General features: G+C 40.6%; 2 protein-coding genes across 2 annotated transcripts; both read right to left on the bottom strand.

The window, feature by feature from the left end:
• Positions 1-2,961: 2,961 nt before the first annotated feature.
• Positions 2,962-5,187, bottom strand: LOC308385379 (uncharacterized protein; the record flags this gene model as incomplete). The annotated part of the gene is made up of 1 exon (XM_080864232.1): positions 2,962-5,187. The coding sequence occupies exon 1, from the start codon at positions 5,113-5,115 to the stop codon at positions 2,962-2,964; it is 2,154 nt and encodes a 717-aa protein (XP_080720358.1). The 5' UTR covers positions 5,116-5,187.
• A 6,411-nt stretch (positions 5,188-11,598) lies between these two features.
• On the bottom strand, positions 11,599-14,534 carry LOC308385378 (uncharacterized protein; the record flags this gene model as incomplete). Its single annotated transcript, XM_080864231.1, has 1 exon — positions 11,599-14,534. Exon 1 carries the CDS (start codon positions 13,750-13,752, stop codon positions 11,599-11,601), a length of 2,154 nt encoding a protein of 717 aa, XP_080720357.1. The 5' UTR covers positions 13,753-14,534.
• Positions 14,535-17,974: the final 3,440 nt, after the last annotated feature.

Raw genomic sequence — 17,974 nt, 5'->3', positions numbered from 1 at the left:
TCTGTGTTGCATGACCAGTCCAGTTTATCGTCCACCCACAGCCCGAGGTACTTGTACTTGTTGACCACCTCCACCTCCTCCCCCTCTATCTGAACCGGCAGTGGACCTTCTCTGGACCTCCCGAAGTCCACAACCAGTTCCTTAGTCTTTGAGGTGTTGAGTTGCAGGTGGTTTGTGTGACTCCATGCGACAAAGTTCCTCACCAGACTTCTGTACTCCTCTTCCTGATCATCCCAGATACACCCCATGATGGCCGTGTCATCTGCAAACTTCTGAATGTGGCATAATTCAGAGATGTAGCAGAAGTCAGAGGTGTACAGGGTGAAGAGAAGAGGGGACAGCACAGTTCCCTGTGGTGCTCCTGTGCTGCTGACCACAGTGTCAGACGTGCTGTCCTGATCTAAATCTACCTACAGTTACAAATAAAATACCTGAAGTTTGATTTGTGGTGGAGCTGTAATCTGCAAATACAGTCTGTATCTCCATCTGTTCGTTTATGTTTGAGGCTGTTCATTGGTTTCCTTATCTCACATATACGAAGGTTTATAAAACTGTCTTAATGTATAATGAGTGCCTTGCAAAATGTGCTTACACCTCTGGTGCGGTGGTTATGTAGTCTCTAGTATAATATGTACATGCACTGTTTCATTTTACAGTATACTGTAATGATCGTCCTTCCAGGAAATTTGAACCATCAGACACTTAATACCCTTTGAATTTTTTTCTGCGCCAGTTTGAAAGTTTGAACATTTCCAGTTTAGAAATATCTCTGTTTATAGAAGGAAAACTAAACTAAAATCAGGCTTTATTTGACAAGCATATGCTGGCATCCATGAAAGAGTGAAATTTAGATGCAGACACTCTCCCATGATGCCAGTGGTTTTACTTGGAACCCCTGTTGGTAATGACACATGCGGTTTTTCAAACCTTAGCTCATGATTAATAGTAGGTAGGTCAGCTACCACGTCCATAGAGAACAACCTCCACTAGGGTTTAAATAGCTGGGACTCTCCACCTTTTTGTTTTTCAAGCTGAACAAACCTCTTGGATGAGAAGTGAAATGTTTTAAAGGAGTCCAGCTGCCTCTCTTAAGACGACCATGACCTGATTGAATAGGAACCTACACAGATATGGAGTCAGCATGTCTTGTAGATTTCAAACGACATGCAGATAATATAGAGACTGTATCCAGTCTTTGTTTATCTTGGGTCTGTGTTTGAGTCCTTCCTGGCAGATAGAACAGTTCATTTTACCTGAGATTTACCGCTTAAAGCACATATGATAAAACACTAAATGGATCTAGGCAATCAAGATTTGAGACTTGCAACATAAGAAAATGTAATTTTTCAGAAGCTGACCACGCTGCAGCTGTCAGCCAGCAACCAGGACAGCAAGCCGGGAGAGCTCATCTACCGCGTCACCAAACAGACGAGCCTGGGACACCTCGAGCATGCTGCCAGTCTAGGTAGACCAGACCTATATGTCAGTGTTTTTAGAAAGGACGGAAAAGTAAAGATGAACGCCAAACTAAACCAAACCAAACTTTTCCCACCGCTTGGTGAGTAGTTGGCATCCTACATGCAAACTGCAGATGACTATGGCAATCTGATTGCAACCAAAGCAATCACAATTATGTTTTTGGTGCAGCAGACCCTGATTTCACCAAGTGTAAGCAACCACCACAAACCAGTGGCTTTACCCCCCAAAGTTGCCAGGGGTGTGCAGCGCTGTGGTCGATTAATCACCTCTCCGGTTTGAGCCTGTTCTAAAGTGCCTGTTGGTGTGATGGAAGTATTTAAAAAAGTGACAGCAGGGTGTGGAGACGGGAGCTGAGCCGAGGAAGCCTTCATGCATCAAATACCAAGAGTGTCAGGGGAACACCGGGGAGGACGACAACAAAACTGAAACAGGGAGCTAAGAACTTAATCACAAAAACCCGACTTCACTACCGTATGTTTTCAATGTTTTTCTCACTTTTTACAGAATCAAAGTCAAAGTAATGTCAGTACTTCCAAGCTTTAAACCCTGCATGGTCGTACTCTCTCCTGCACTCCATATTATCCTTTGTTGATCTACACACGTCTGTTGCTGCCACGGACGTCGCATGCTCGTACGTCATTGTCATGAGACACTCTCGCGAAGAAAATGACGAGGATTAGTTACGCAGTAATGTAGCCTGCTTACGGGAAAGTAACAGTAATCTAATTACTGTACCTTTTTTGCAATAGTAATCCCTTACTTTACTCGTTACTTGAAAAAAGTAATCAGACTATGCGGTGTTGCCCATCTCTGGTCCAAATACAGAAAGTATCATAGAAAGATTTAAGGTATCGTGCCACATTTGACCTCTGACCTCTTGTTCATGGTTAATAAATTAAGAGTCAAAGGGAAAGACAAATTTGAAACTTTGTTACTTACTACCGTTGTTTGGAATAGATAGGAATATAGGGAATTCTATATTTTTATTTAAAGACAGGACTCACATGTTTTCATTTCTAGTCTTTAAAACCTGTCTCTACCCATCTAGTATTAATTCCTTCTGGTATACAAGTATGTATATTATGCACACACACAAACACACATGCTGCTATTACCCATTTCTTGTTTTTATACCTAAGATGAATTATTGTTGAATGAAGACATTTTTCAAACACATGTAAAATGAGGCCAATTGTGTTTATTGGGTAAAGGAAAAGGTAGAAGGGGGAAAAGGGGGGATAGAAAGAAGGAAAGAGAGGAGAGAAAACCCCAACAATCCCCTCTGAGCAAGCACCAGGCGACAGTGGACAGGAAAAACTCCTTTTAAAGTGAAAGAAACCTAAAGGAGAAACCTATGGCAGAACCAGGCTCAGGAGGGGGCAGTCAACTGCCGGGACTGGTCGGGGGGTGAGGGTGAAAAAAGAAAAAGGAGGGAGGGGAAGGGGGAAAATGAAGATGGAATAGAGGTGGAGGAAGACGAGCTTACATCAGGTGAGAAGCAGCAGTGTCCCTCCTCCAGAACCAGTGGAAACGTTTTCTCTTCTTTTTTAGATATTCTTCCACCAGCACTTTTTTCTCAATGATGAGGGTTTTCAGCTCATCCATTGTTTCTGTGTTTTCTTTCTCAAGTTTGTTGCATCTTTTCACCATGTCTTCTAATTGTTCTTGTTTTTCTTTAAGATGGTCTTTCAGTTCTTTAACTGTTGCCTCCTCTATTTGCTTTGCCTTGTGCACATCTGTGTGCATGTCTTCCAGCTGCTGGTTTCTCTTCTGGATATCTTGAAGTCTACACTGCAGGTCTTTATGTGTTTTCTGTTGTTCTTGCTTTTGTGCCTGGATTTCAGTGTTTTTGTGCTTCAAGGTCTTAGAAAGTTCTTCAAGTTCTGTATTTTTTCTCAGCATTGCATTGATGCTACTCTGCATCGCTGAGCATTGATTTGCCAGTTTTTTCTTTTCTCCTTCCAGTACAGTTGTTTTGTACTTTGTTTCATTATACAGTTCTTGGAGTTCTTCATTTTTCCTCTGAAGAATAAGTTTTTCTTCTTCCAGTTGTATTTTCTGTTGGTCTTTTTCTTGAAGCAGCTGGTTATTTCCGTGCACTTTTTTATCGAGCCTGATTTGGAGCAATCTGTGTTTTTCCTCCATCTCGTCAACATTGGAGCCCATTTGTTTCAGTTTAATTTCCATTTGCTTCTTGTTTTGAAGCAACTGTTGATTTTTGTGCAGAGTTTTGTCATGTTTCACCTGCAGAGCTTTGTATTTTTCCTCCATGGCTTGGAGTTTGCTCTGCAGGTCGCTCTGCTCTACGGGCTCTTGTTTTTTGTCTTGGAGGATCTCCTTATTTCTCTCCAGAGCTTCATCAAGCATAACTTGCAAGCCTTCATTTTGTGTCTTGATGTTCTTCATCTTGCAATACATTTCTTCCTTTTGTATTTTCTGTTGGTCTTTCTCGTGAACCAACTCTTTATTTCTTTCCAGAGCTTCATCAAACATAACTTGCAAGCCTTCATTCTGTGTCTTGATGTTCTTCATCTTGCAATCCATTTCTTCCTTTTGTATTTTCTGTTGGTCTTTCTCGTGAACCAACTCTTTATTTCTTTCCAGAGCTTCATCAAACATAACTTGCAAGCCTTCATTTTGTTTCTCGATGTTCCTCAGCTTGCAATACATTTCTTCCTGATGTATTTGCTGTTGGTCTTTCTCATGAAGCATCTCTTTATTTTTGAGCAGTGCTTCCTCAAGAGTCATTTGCAGCATTTTCAGTTCTTCCTCCAAGACTTCAAGCTTGGAGTCCGTTTCTTTCTCGAGCATTTCTTGTTGCTCTCTCTCTTGAATGAACTCTTTATTTCTGTGCACTGTTTTCTCGAGCCTGATTTGGAGCAATCTGTGTTTTTCCTCCATCTCGTCAACATTGGAGTCCATTTGTTTCAGTTTAATTTCCATTTGCTTCTTGTCTTGAAGCAACTGTTGATTTTTGTGCAGAGTTTTATCATGTTTCACATGCAGAGCTTTGTATTTTTCCTCCATGGCTTGGAGTTTGCGCTGCATGTCTCTCTGCTGTGTGGACTGTTGTTTCTCTTCTTGGTGGATTTCTTTCAGTTTTTCCAGAGCTTCGTCAAGCTTCTCTTGGAGCTCCTGATTCTTCTTGAGCATGTTTTCCTGTTTTATGCTCTCTTTTTTCTCCTTTTGGAGCAGATCTTTATTTTTTTCCAGAGCTTCGTCAAGCTTCTCTTGGAGCTCCTGATTCTTCTTGAGCATTTTATCCCCTTTAATGCTCTGTTTTGTCTCATTTTGGAGCAGGTCTTTAATTTTTTCCAGAGCTCCATCAAGCTTTTCTTGGAGCTCCTGATTCTTCTCGTCTTGGAGAGCCCATTGTTTCTCCTCAATAATACCCTGTTTTTCTTCAAGCTGGTAGGATAATTCTTCTAATTCAGTGCTCTTTCTCTCATTTTCTTCCATCAGGATCTTAATCTTTTCTCTGTTCATGAGATTTTCTTTCTCCATTTCTTCCAGTCGCTTTTCCTCTAACTCTACCTGTTCATCCCAAGGAAGAGAGCTGATATAAGGGTCTAGGGACTCATACCATGGAATAGAGCTGGGGTCAACTTCTTGTCTTTCTTGCTGTTTCTGAGACATGTTGGAGTCTGTATACCGTGAGTACGGAAAGGATCCAAATGTTTGAAAATGCTTTACTGGTGAACGTTTGAATGCTGCTAACACAAGTGCTGCAAATAACGGACTGAAAGTTCTACATCCTCACCCCTACTTAAGAATTCATGAGGATCAAAGCTTCAAAGGATCAATGCTTTAGAAGCCTGTGACATCAGAATTCCATAGGCCAATGAGGTTGTCACATGACATTTTTGAATGAGGTCATAGTTTTGTATGAATTTTTTAAAATAACATCAACATTCCGTGAGCCAATGAGGTTCTTACATGACTTTTGAATGAGGATAATTTTTTTACTTGGAAAATTACCAATAAAGTTTCAATCCCTGTTATTTTTGTAAAAAGAAAATAAGTATTATTGCAATAACATACAAAGTGAATAAAGAAAGTAAGTAAAAGTACAGTTTTATTTATACAGCACCTTTCAAGACAAATTCATTTTGTTTGCATTGTATTGGTAACTCGTTGAAGTGTTACTGGGTATCATAACCAGACAGTTTGCACATACAGTGAGTGAAAGCATTGGGTGGACTGAATCAGGGTAAATTAAATTGATAGAACTGAGTGGAGTTCTATCAATTGTATTGATCAGAGAGTTAGAACAACAACTAAAAGAAACTTTGATTAATCTGAAAGGAACTAATATAGGTTAACTGGTAGCTGATACAAATCAGGATTTAAAACCTGTTTGACCCCTTGTTTTATTCAATATTGCAATTTATATGATAACTGTTCCATGTGAAAATGTTGGGAAATGAAATATCACAGCTGGAACTCAATAAAAGTGTAAATTCAGAAGAAGTTTTGGTCTTTTCCTCATTAATGCACATCATAGATAACTATGTAATGTGTCTGTTGCACACGTTGTATTTCAGGAATAACTACAAACGTGTTGTATTACAAACAGCTGTATCAGGTCTTTGCATCCACAATCAGTGAGGATAACAAAACTGGAGACCAAAAAAAAAAAATCTGGTTCTTGTTTTTAAGACGGTCACCTTTAGTTTCACGCTGAGTGATGCTGGGTTGTTACAGACAAACCTGATTATGTTTCCCACTGGGTTTTATACTTCAGAGGCAACACAGAGTAAAGAGAAGCATTGTTATTTCAGTTTAACTTTAGTCTCAGTTTAGTTTAATTCCCTTGTAAATTTGATAAGAGCCAAATTGAGGAAACAAACTCAGTGTGTGGCCAGAAAATGCCATGGTGGCTTACAAACACATGTCACAACAAAATATGAAGGATAAGACAACACACGTATAACGGAAAGAGACGCCACGACTTTGCCACGGTGCCATGGACGCCCAGGTTTGCAAATACAATAACTTGAAAATGAAGCAATGTTGTATTTTCAAATTGATACCATAGATACATCTAGCACAAGACTCAAAAAAGTTTGAATCTTCGTGACCTTGACCTCAAGGTCTGATGCCAAGTCTTGTCACTGGAGATTGAGGTGATGCAGGATTTTGAAATTTATTCTATATGTGCAGCTACTAAGAGGCTGAAGGATAACACTGATATTTTTATATTTTCATGGAGCTGCTCTCAAAGCTTTGTCATCTCTCCTATAATTTAGTCCTGGTCCTGCATCACAGTGTGTGGTGTGGAATAACACTGTGATAGTGTCAGAAATTTAGCTTGATCATCTGAGTGTAGCTGCTGCTGCTACTAGCCAGCAAACCGAAATGCAGCATGTAGTGATGCACTGACGCAGGCATTTGATTTGGTATTGGACACATTGCACTCATAAAACCTGGTGTCCGTCGCATATGTGTTTGCGCTGCAGGTAATTAAGTCCTGGGTGTTTTATCATTGAGCCAAATTATCATACTGTTACACTCCTGTATCTTCTCCTGAGTGCTGGAGGGGAAAGCAAAACCTGACCATTACCAATTTATCATATAGGCAGGAGACCTTTGGTCAAAGACAATTATTAATCCATCTGAACTCATTAATATTTGGAGGTACAGCTGTGTCCTGGGATATCCTACACTTCCATGCGCAAACATGGATAGCCTGAGGTTAAGAAAGGAGCAAGACGGTGGTCCCATGATAGTGCAGTTTTTGTTATGGCCTGCAGGGGGAGGCAATTTCCAAACAATTTCTTACTGAGTTTAATTTATTACAACACTATGTTTCGGTCACTAATTGTGGTCTTTTTTTTTAGTTATTTAGGTAAAGCGGGCCATGCCTTACAGCATCGTTACCCTGCCTCTAACTTAGGAGTGTGCAGTCAAAATGTGGAAAGTGTTCAGTGTAATAAATATCTCCCTTTTGATTCAAAGCTGAATTTCAAAGCAAACACTGAAGCTGTGTGCAGAAAGGGGCCCCAGCGGCTCTTGTGTTTAAGAAGGCTTTCTTGTTTCCACGTTGATAAAACCATGATGGTTTTATTTCATCATGCTTTTATTGAATCTGTTTTGTCCTTTTTCTTGGTGTTGTGGTTTGGATAGTTATCTGAAAAGAGCAGAAACTCTCTCAGATTGTTAAGTGGTCTAACAGGCTGATTGGAGAACCACAGCTGAATTTTCCTGTGCACCAGACAGTTACAGCGGTCAGCTGGTTTAATTTTTCTTGATGATCCTTTACATAGTGAGAATCGTTTTCTTCCTCCCGGACAAAGGTTTCTGGTCCCAAACTGTAAAACGACAAGGTTTTGTTTTCTGTTGTTTCTTCAATTCACGAGAACAAATAAGAGATAAGATAAGATAAAACTTTATTAATCCCTCGGGTGGGTTCCTCTGGGAAATTCGGTTTCCAAAAGCATAGCACCGACAGAAATTACAGAATATTATACACACACACACACACACACACACACACACACACACACACACACACATATAAATACAGAGACAAATATAAATAAAATATACAAAGGGGATAAATAGAATAAATAGGAATAAAAATAAAAATACAAGTGAATTGCACATTTCAAGTATTGAGGTCTATTGCACTGTTGACTATTAACAATAGTATTGCACAAAAGGTATTGCACAGTGAAGTGAAGAGGCACTACAGCTTAGTTGTTCCCCCCTCCTTTGTCCTCCTGTTTCCCCTCCCTCTCCCCTCCAGAGAGGAGTTAAACAGTCTGATGGCGTGTGGGACAAAGGAGTTTTTAAGTCTGTTAGTTCTTGTCTTGGGGAGAAGCAACCTGTCACTGAACAGACTCTTCTGGTTGTTAATGGCCGTGTGCAGAGGATGCCCAGCATTGTTCATAATGTCCAGCAGTTTTTTTAGTGTCCTTTTCTCTGCCACTGTCACCAGAGTGTCCAGCTTCATGCCGACCACAGAGCCAGCCTTCCTGATCAGTTTCTCCAGCCTGCATGAGTCCTTCTTTGCTGTGCTGCTCCCCCAGCACACCACAGCATAGAAAAGTACTCCAGCAACCACTGACTGGTAAAACATCCTCAGGAGCTTCCTGCAGATGTTAAAAGACCTCAGCCTCCTGAGGAAGTACAGTCGGCTTTGGGCTTTTTTATACAGGTGCTCTGTGTTGCATGACCAGTCCAGTTTATCGTCCACCCACAGCCCGAGGTACTTGTACTTGTTGACCACCTCCACCTCCTCCCCCTCTATCTGAACCGGCAGTGGACCTTCTCTGGACCTCCCGAAGTCCACAACCAGTTCCTTAGTCTTTGAGGTGTTGAGTTGCAGGTGGTTTGTGTGACTCCATGCGACAAAGTTCCTCACCAGACTTCTGTACTCCTCTTCCTGATCATCCCAGATACACCCCATGATGGCCGTGTCATCTGCAAACTTCTGAATGTGGCATAATTCAGAGATGTAGCAGAAGTCAGAGGTGTACAGGGTGAAGAGAAGAGGGGACAGCACAGTTCCCTGTGGTGCTCCTGTGCTGCTGACCACAGTGTCAGACGTGCTGTCCTGATCTAAATCTACCTACAGTTACAAATAAAATACCTGAAGTTTGATTTGTGGTGGAGCTGTAATCTGCAAATACAGTCTGTATCTCCATCTGTTCGTTTATGTTTGAGGCTGTTCATTGGTTTCCTTATCTCACATATACGAAGGTTTATAAAACTGTCTTAATGTATAATGAGTGCCTTGCAAAATGTGCTTACACCTCTGGTGCGGTGGTTATGTAGTCTCTAGTATAATATGTACATGCACTGTTTCATTTTACAGTATACTGTAATGATCGTCCTTCCAGGAAATTTGAACCATCAGACACTTAATACCCTTTGAATTTTTTTCTGCGCCAGTTTGAAAGTTTGAACATTTCCAGTTTAGAAATATCTCTGTTTATAGAAGGAAAACTAAACTAAAATCAGGCTTTATTTGACAAGCATATGCTGGCATCCATGAAAGAGTGAAATTTAGATGCAGACACTCTCCCATGATGCCAGTGGTTTTACTTGGAACCCCTGTTGGTAATGACACATGCGGTTTTTCAAACCTTAGCTCATGATTAATAGTAGGTAGGTCAGCTACCACGTCCATAGAGAACAACCTCCACTAGGGTTTAAATAGCTGGGACTCTCCACCTTTTTGTTTTTCAAGCTGAACAAACCTCTTGGATGAGAAGTGAAATGTTTTAAAGGAGTCCAGCTGCCTCTCTTAAGACGACCATGACCTGATTGACTAGGAACCTACACAGATATGGAGTCAGCATGTCTTGTAGATTTCAAACGACATGCAGATAATATAGAGACTGTATCCAGTCTTTGTTTATCTTGGGTCTGTGTTTGAGTCCTTCCTGGCAGATAGAACAGTTCATTTTACCTGAGATTTACCGCTTAAAGCACATATGATAAAACACTAAATGGATCTAGGCAATCAAGATTTGAGACTTGCAACATAAGAAAATGTAATTTTTCAGAAGCTGACCACGCTGCAGCTGTCAGCCAGCAACCAGGACAGCAAGCCGGGCGAGCTCATCTACCGCGTCACCAAACAGACGAGCCTGGGACACCTCGAGCATGCTGCCAGTCTAGGTAGACCAGACCTATATGTCAGTGTTTTTAGAAAGGACGGAAAAGTAAAGATGAACGCCAAACTAAACCAAACCAAACTTTTCCCACCGCTTGGTGAGTAGTTGGCATCCTACATGCAAACTGCAGATGACTATGGCAATCTGATTGCAACCAAAGCAATCACAATTATGTTTTTGGTGCAGCAGACCCTGATTTCACCTGGCAACCACCACAAACCAGTGGCTTTACCCCCCAAAGTTGCCAGGGGTGTGCAGCGCTGTGGTCGATTAATCACCTCTCCGGTTTGAGCCTGTTCTAAAGTGCCTGTTGGTGTGATGGAAGTATTTAAAAAAGTGACAGCAGGGTGTGGAGACGGGAGCTGAGCCGAGGAAGCCTTCATGCATCAAATACCAAGAGTGTCAGGGGAACACCGGGGAGGACGACAACAAAACTGAAACAGGGAGCTAAGAACTTAATCACAAAAACCCGACTTCACTACCGTATGTTTTCAATGTTTTTCTCACTTTTTACAGAATCAAAGTCAAAGTAATGTCAGTACTTCCAAGCTTTAAACCCTGCATGGTCGTACTCTCTCCTGCACTCCATATTATCCTTTGTTGATCTACACACGTCTGTTGCTGCCACGGACGTCGCATGCTCGTACGTCATTGTCATGAGACACTCTCGCGAAGAAAATGACGAGGATTAGTTACGCAGTAATGTAGCCTGCTTACGGGAAAGTAACAGTAATCTAATTACTGTACCTTTTTTGCAATAGTAATCCCTTACTTTACTCGTTACTTGAAAAAAGTAATCAGACTATGCGGTGTTGCCCATCTCTGGTCCAAATACAGAAAGTATCATAGAAAGATTTAAGGTATCGTGCCACATTTGACCTCTGACCTCTTGTTCATGGTTAATAAATTAAGAGTCAAAGGGAAAGACAAATTTGAAACTTTGTTACTTACTACCGTTGTTTGGAATAGATAGGAATATAGGGAATTCTATATTTTTATTTAAAGACAGGACTCACATATTTTCATTTCTAGTCTTTAAAACCTGTCTCTACCCATCTAGTATTAATTCCTTCTGGTATACAAGTATGTATATTATGCACACACACAAACACACATGCTGCTATTACCCATTTCTTGTTTTTATACCTAAGATGAATTATTGTTGAATGAAGACATTTTTCAAACACATGTAAAATGAGGCCAATTGTGTTTATTGGGTAAAGGAAAAGGTAGAAGGGGGAAAAGGGGGGATAGAAAGAAGGAAAGAGAGAGGAGAGAAAACCCCAACAATCCCCTCTGAGCAAGCACAGGCGACAGTGGATAGGAAAAACTCCTTTTAAAGTGAAAGAAACCTAAAGGAGAAACCTATGGCAGAACCAGGCTCAGGAGGGGGCAGTCAACTGCCGGGACTGGTCGGGGGGTGAGGGTGAAAAAAGAAAAAGGAGGGAGGGGAAGGGGGAAAATGAAGATGGAATAGAGGTGGAGGAAGACGAGCTTACATCAGGTGAGAAGCAGCAGTGTCCCTCCTCCAGAACCAGTGGAAACGTTTTCTCTTCTTTTTTAGATATTCTTCCACCAGCACTTTTTTCTCAATGATGAGGGTTTTCAGCTCATCCATTGTTTCTGTGTTTTCTTTCTCAAGTTTGTTGCATCTTTTCACCATGTCTTCTAATTGTTCTTGTTTTTCTTTAAGATGGTCTTTCAGTTCTTTAACTGTTGCCTCCTCTATTTGCTTTGCCTTGTGCACATCTGTGTGCATGTCTTCCAGCTGCTGGTTTCTCTTCTGGATATCTTGAAGTCTACACTGCAGGTCTTTATGTGTTTTCTGTTGTTCTTGCTTTTGTGCCTGGATTTCAGTGTTTTTGTGCTTCAAGGTCTTAGAAAGTTCTTCAAGTTCTGTATTTTTTCTCAGCATTGCATTGATGCTACTCTGCATCGCTGAGCATTGATTTGCCAGTTTTTTCTTTTCTCCTTCCAGTACAGTTGTTTTGTACTTTGTTTCATTATACAGTTCTTGGAGTTCTTCATTTTTCCTCTGAAGAATAAGTTTTTCTTCTTCCAGTTGTATTTTCTGTTGGTCTTTTTCTTGAAGCAGCTGGTTATTTCCGTGCACTTTTTTATCGAGCCTGATTTGGAGCAATCTGTGTTTTTCCTCCATCTCGTCAACATTGGAGCCCATTTGTTTCAGTTTAATTTCCATTTGCTTCTTGTTTTGAAGCAACTGTTGATTTTTGTGCAGAGTTTTGTCATGTTTCACCTGCAGAGCTTTGTATTTTTCCTCCATGGCTTGGAGTTTGCTCTGCAGGTCGCTCTGCTCTACGGGCTCTTGTTTTTTGTCTTGGAGGATCTCCTTATTTCTCTCCAGAGCTTCATCAAGCATAACTTGCAAGCCTTCATTTTGTGTCTTGATGTTCTTCATCTTGCAATACATTTCTTCCTTTTGTATTTTCTGTTGGTCTTTCTCGTGAACCAACTCTTTATTTCTTTCCAGAGCTTCATCAAACATAACTTGCAAGCCTTCATTTTGTGTCTTGATGTTCTTCATCTTGCAATCCATTTCTTCCTTTTGTATTTTCTGTTGGTCTTTCTCGTGAACCAACTCTTTATTTCTTTCCAGAGCTTCATCAAACATAACTTGCAAGCCTTCATTTTGTTTCTCGATGTTCCTCAGCTTGCAATACATTTCTTCCTGATGTATTTGCTGTTGGTCTTTCTCATGAAGCATCTCTTTATTTTTGAGCAGTGCTTCCTCAAGAGTCATTTGCAGCATTTTCAGTTCTTCCTCCAAGACTTCAAGCTTGGAGTCCGTTTCTTTCTCGAGCATTTCTTGTTGCTCTCTCTCTTGAATGAACTCTTTATTTCTGTGCACTGTTTTCTCGAGCCTGATTTGGAGCAATCTGTGTTTTTCCTCCATCTCGTCAACATTGGAGTCCATTTGTTTCAGTTTAATTTCCATTTGCTTCTTGTCTTGAAGCAACTGTTGATTTTTGTGCAGAGTTTTATCATGTTTCACATGCAGAGCTTTGTATTTTTCCTCCATGGCTTGGAGTTTGCGCTGCATGTCTCTCTGCTGTGTGGACTGTTGTTTCTCTTCTTGGTGGATTTCTTTCAGTTTTTCCAGAGCTTCGTCAAGCTTCTCTTGGAGCTCCTGATTCTTCTTGAGCATGTTTTCCTGTTTTATGCTCTCTTTTTTCTCCTTTTGGAGCAGATCTTTATTTTTTTCCAGAGCTTCGTCAAGCTTCTCTTGGAGCTCCTGATTCTTCTTGAGCATTTTATCCCCTTTAATGCTCTGTTTTGTCTCATTTTGGAGCAGGTCTTTAATTTTTTCCAGAGCTCCATCAAGCTTTTCTTGGAGCTCCTGATTCTTCTCGTCTTGGAGAGCCCATTGTTTCTCCTCAATAATACCCTGTTTTTCTTCAAGCTGGTAGGATAATTCTTCTAATTCAGTGCTCTTTCTCTCATTTTCTTCCATCAGGATCTTAATCTTTTCTCTGTTCATGAGATTTTCTTTCTCCATTTCTTCCAGTCGCTTTTCCTCTAACTCTACCTGTTCATCCCAAGGAAGAGAGCTGATATAAGGGTCTAGGGACTCATACCATGGAATAGAGCTGGGGTCAACTTCTTGTCTTTCTTGCTGTTTCTGAGACATGTTGGAGTCTGTATACCGTGAGTACGGAAAGGATCCAAATGTTTGAAAATGCTTTACTGGTGAACGTTTGAATGCTGCTAACACAAGTGCTGCAAATAACGGACTGAAAGTTCTACATCCTCACCCCTACTTAAGAATTCATGAGGATCAAAGCTTCAAAGGATCAATGCTTTAGAAGCCTGTGACATCAGAATTCCATAAGCCAATGAGGTTGTCACATGACATTTTTGAATGAGGTCATAGTTTTGTATGAATTTTTTAAAATAACATCAACATTCCGTGAGCCAATGAGGTTCTTACATGACTTTTGAATGAGGATAATTTTTTTACTTGGAAAATTACCAATAAAGTTTCAATCCCTGTTATTTTTGTAAAAAGAAAATAAGTATTATTGCAATAACATACAAAGTGAATAAAGAAAGTAAGTAAAAGTACAGTTTTATTTATACAGCACCTTTCAAGACAAATTCATTTTGTTTGCATTGTATTGGTAACTCGTTGAAGTGTTACTGGGTATCATAACCAGACAGTTTGCACATACAGTGAGTGAAAGCATTGGGTGGACTGAATCAGGGTAAATTAAATTGATAGAACTGAGTGGAGTTCTATCAATTGTATTGATCAGAGAGTTAGAACAACAACTAAAAGAAACTTTGATTAATCTGAAAGGAACTAATATAGGTTAACTGGTAGCTGATACAAATCAGGATTTAAAACCTGTTTGACCCCTTGTTTTATTCAATATTGCAATTTATATGATAACTGTTCCATGTGAAAATGTTGGGAAATGAAATATCACAGCTGGAACTCAATAAAAGTGTAAATTCAGAAGAAGTTTTGGTCTTTTCCTCATTAATGCACATCATAGATAACTATGTAATGTGTCTGTTGCACACGTTGTATTTCAGGAATAACTACAAACGTGTTGTATTACAAACAGCTGTATCAGGTCTTTGCATCCACAATCAGTGAGGATAACAAAACTGGAGACCAAAAAAAAAAAAAAATCTGGTTCTTGTTTTTAAGACGGTCACCTTTAGTTTCACGCTGAGTGATGCTGGGTTGTTACAGACAAACCTGATTATGTTTCCCACTGGGTTTTATACTTCAGAGGCAACACAGAGTAAAGAGAAGCATTGTTATTTCAGTTTAACTTTAGTCTCAGTTTAGTTTAATTCCCTTGTAAATTTGATAAGAGCCAAATTGAGGAAACAAACTCAGTGTGTGGCCAGAAAATGCCATGGTGGCTTACAAACACATGTCACAACAAAATATGAAGGATAAGACAACACACGTATAACGGAAAGAGACGCCACGACTTTGCCACGGTGCCATGGACGCCCAGGTTTGCAAATACAATAACTTGAAAATGAAGCAATGTTATATTTTCAAATTGATACCATAGATACATCTAGCACAAGACTCAAAAAAGTTTGAATCTTCGTGACCTTGACCTCAAGGTCTGATGCCAAGTCTTGTCACTGGAGATTGAGGTGATGCAGGATTTTGAAATTTATTCTATATGTGCAGCTACTAAGAGGCTGAAGGATAACACTGATATTTTTATATTTTCATGGAGCTGCTCTCAAAGCTTTGTCATCTCTCCTATAATTTAGTCCTGGTCCTGCATCACAGTGTGTGGTGTGGAATAACACTGTGATAGTGTCAGAAATTTAGCTTGATCATCTGAGTGTAGCTGCTGCTGCTACTAGCCAGCAAACCGAAATGCAGCATGTAGTGATGCACTGACGCAGGCATTTGATTTGGTATTGGACACATTGCACTCATAAAACCTGGTGTCCGTCGCATATGTGTTTGCGCTGCAGGTAATTAAGTCCTGGGTGTTTTATCATTGAGCCAAATTATCATACTGTTACACTCCTGTATCTTCTCCTGAGTGCTGGAGGGGAAAGCAAAACCTGACCATTACCAATTTATCATATAGGCAGGAGACCTTTGGTCAAAGACAATTATTAATCCATCTGAACTCATTAATATTTGGAGGTACAGCTGTGTCCTGGGATATCCTACACTTCCATGCGCAAACATGGATAGCCTGAGGTTAAGAAAGGAGCAAGACGGTGGTCCCATGATAGTGCAGTTTTTGTTATGGCCTGCAGGGGGAGGCAATTTCCAAACAATTTCTTACTGAGTTTAATTTATTACAACACTATGTTTCGGTCACTAATTGTGGTCTTTTTTTTTAGTTATTTAGGTAAAGCGGGCCATGCCTTACAGCATCGTTACCCTGCCTCTAACTTAGGAGTGTGCAGTCAAAATGTGGAAAGTGTTCAGTGTAATAAATATCTCCCTTTTGATTCAAAGCTGAATTTCAAAGCAAACACTGAAGCTGTGTGCAGAAAGGGGCCCCAGCGGCTCTTGTGTTTAAGAAGGCTTTCTTGTTTCCACGTTGATAAAACCATGATGGTTTTATTTCATCATGCTTTTATTGAATCTGTTTTGTCCTTTTTCTTGGTGTTGTGGTTTGGATAGTTATCTGAAAAGAGCAGAAACTCTCTCAGATTGTTAAGTGGTCTAACAGGCTGATTGGAGAACCACAGCTGAATTTTCCTGTGCACCAGACAGTTACAGCGGTCAGCTGGTTTAATTTTTCTTGATGATCCTTTACATAGTGAGAATCGTTTTCTTCCTCCCGGACAAAGGTTTCTGGTCCCAAACTGTAAAACGACAAGGTTTTGTTTTCTGTTGTTTCTTCAATTCACGAGAACAAATAAGAGATAAGATAAGATAAAACTTTATTAATCCCTCGGGTGGGTTCCTCTGGGAAATTCGGTTTCCAAAAGCATAGCACCGACAGAAATTACAGAATATTATACACACACACACACACACACACACACACACACACACACACACACACACACACACACACACACACACACACATATAAATACAGAGACAAATATAAATAAAATATACAAAGGGGATAAATAGAATAAATAGGAATAAAAATAAAAATACAAGTGAATTGCACATTTCAAGTATTGAGGTCTATTGCACTGTTGACTATTAACAATAGTATTGCACAAAAGGTATTGCACAGTGAAGTGAAGAGGCACTACAGCTTAGTTGTTCCCCCCTCCTTTGTCCTCCTGTTTCCCCTCCCTCTCCCCTCCAGAGAGGAGTTAAACAGTCTGATGGCGTGTGGGACAAAGGAGTTTTTAAGTCTGTTAGTTCTTGTCTTGGGGAGAAGCAACCTGTCACTGAACAGACTCTTCTGGTTGTTAATGGCCGTGTGCAGAGGATGCCCAGCATTGTTCATAATGTCCAGCAGTTTTTTTAGTGTCCTTTTCTCTGCCACTGTCACCAGAGTGTCCAGCTTCATGCCGACCACAGAGCCAGCCTTCCTGATCAGTTTCTCCAGCCTGCATGAGTCCTTCTTTGCTGTGCTGCTCCCCCAGCACACCACAGCATAGAAAAGTACTCCAGCAACCACTGACTGGTAAAACATCCTCAGGAGCTTCCTGCAGATGTTAAAAGACCTCAGCCTCCTGAGGAAGTACAGTCGGCTTTGGGCTTTTTTATACAGGTGCTCTGTGTTGCATGACCAGTCCAGTTTATCGTCCACCCACAGCCCGAGGTACTTGTACTTGTTGACCACCTCCACCTCCTCCCCCTCTATCTGAACCGGCAGTGGACCTTCTCTGGACCTCCCGAAGTCCACAACCAGTTCCTTAGTCTTTGAGGTGTTGAGTTGCAGGTGGTTTGTGTGACTCCATGCGACAAAGTTCCTCACCAGACTTCTGTACTCCTCTTCCTGATCATCCCAGATACACCCCATGATGGCCGTGTCATCTGCAAACTTCTGAATGTGGCATAATTCAGAGATGTAGCAGAAGTCAGAGGTGTACAGGGTGAAGAGAAGAGGGGACAGCACAGTTCCCTGTGGTGCTCCTGTGCTGCTGACCACAGTGTCAGACGTGCTGTCCTGATCTAAATCTACCTACAGTTACAAATAAAATACCTGAAGTTTGATTTGTGGTGGAGCTGTAATCTGCAAATACAGTCTGTATCTCCATCTGTTCGTTTATGTTTGAGGCTGTTCATTGGTTTCCTTATCTCACATATACGAAGGTTTATAAAACTGTCTTAATGTATAATGAGTGCCTTGCAAAATGTGCTTACACCTCTGGTGCGGTGGTTATGTAGTCTCTAGTATAATATGTACATGCACTGTTTCATTTTACAGTATACTGTAATG

The sequence above is a fragment of the Rhamphochromis sp. 'chilingali' genome, assembly GCF_963969265.1.
Source record: "Rhamphochromis sp. 'chilingali' genome assembly, chromosome: 18".
NCBI classification, from domain to species: Eukaryota; Metazoa; Chordata; class Actinopteri; order Cichliformes; family Cichlidae; genus Rhamphochromis; species Rhamphochromis sp. 'chilingali'.
This window is presented reverse-complemented; position numbering and strand designations above follow the sequence as displayed.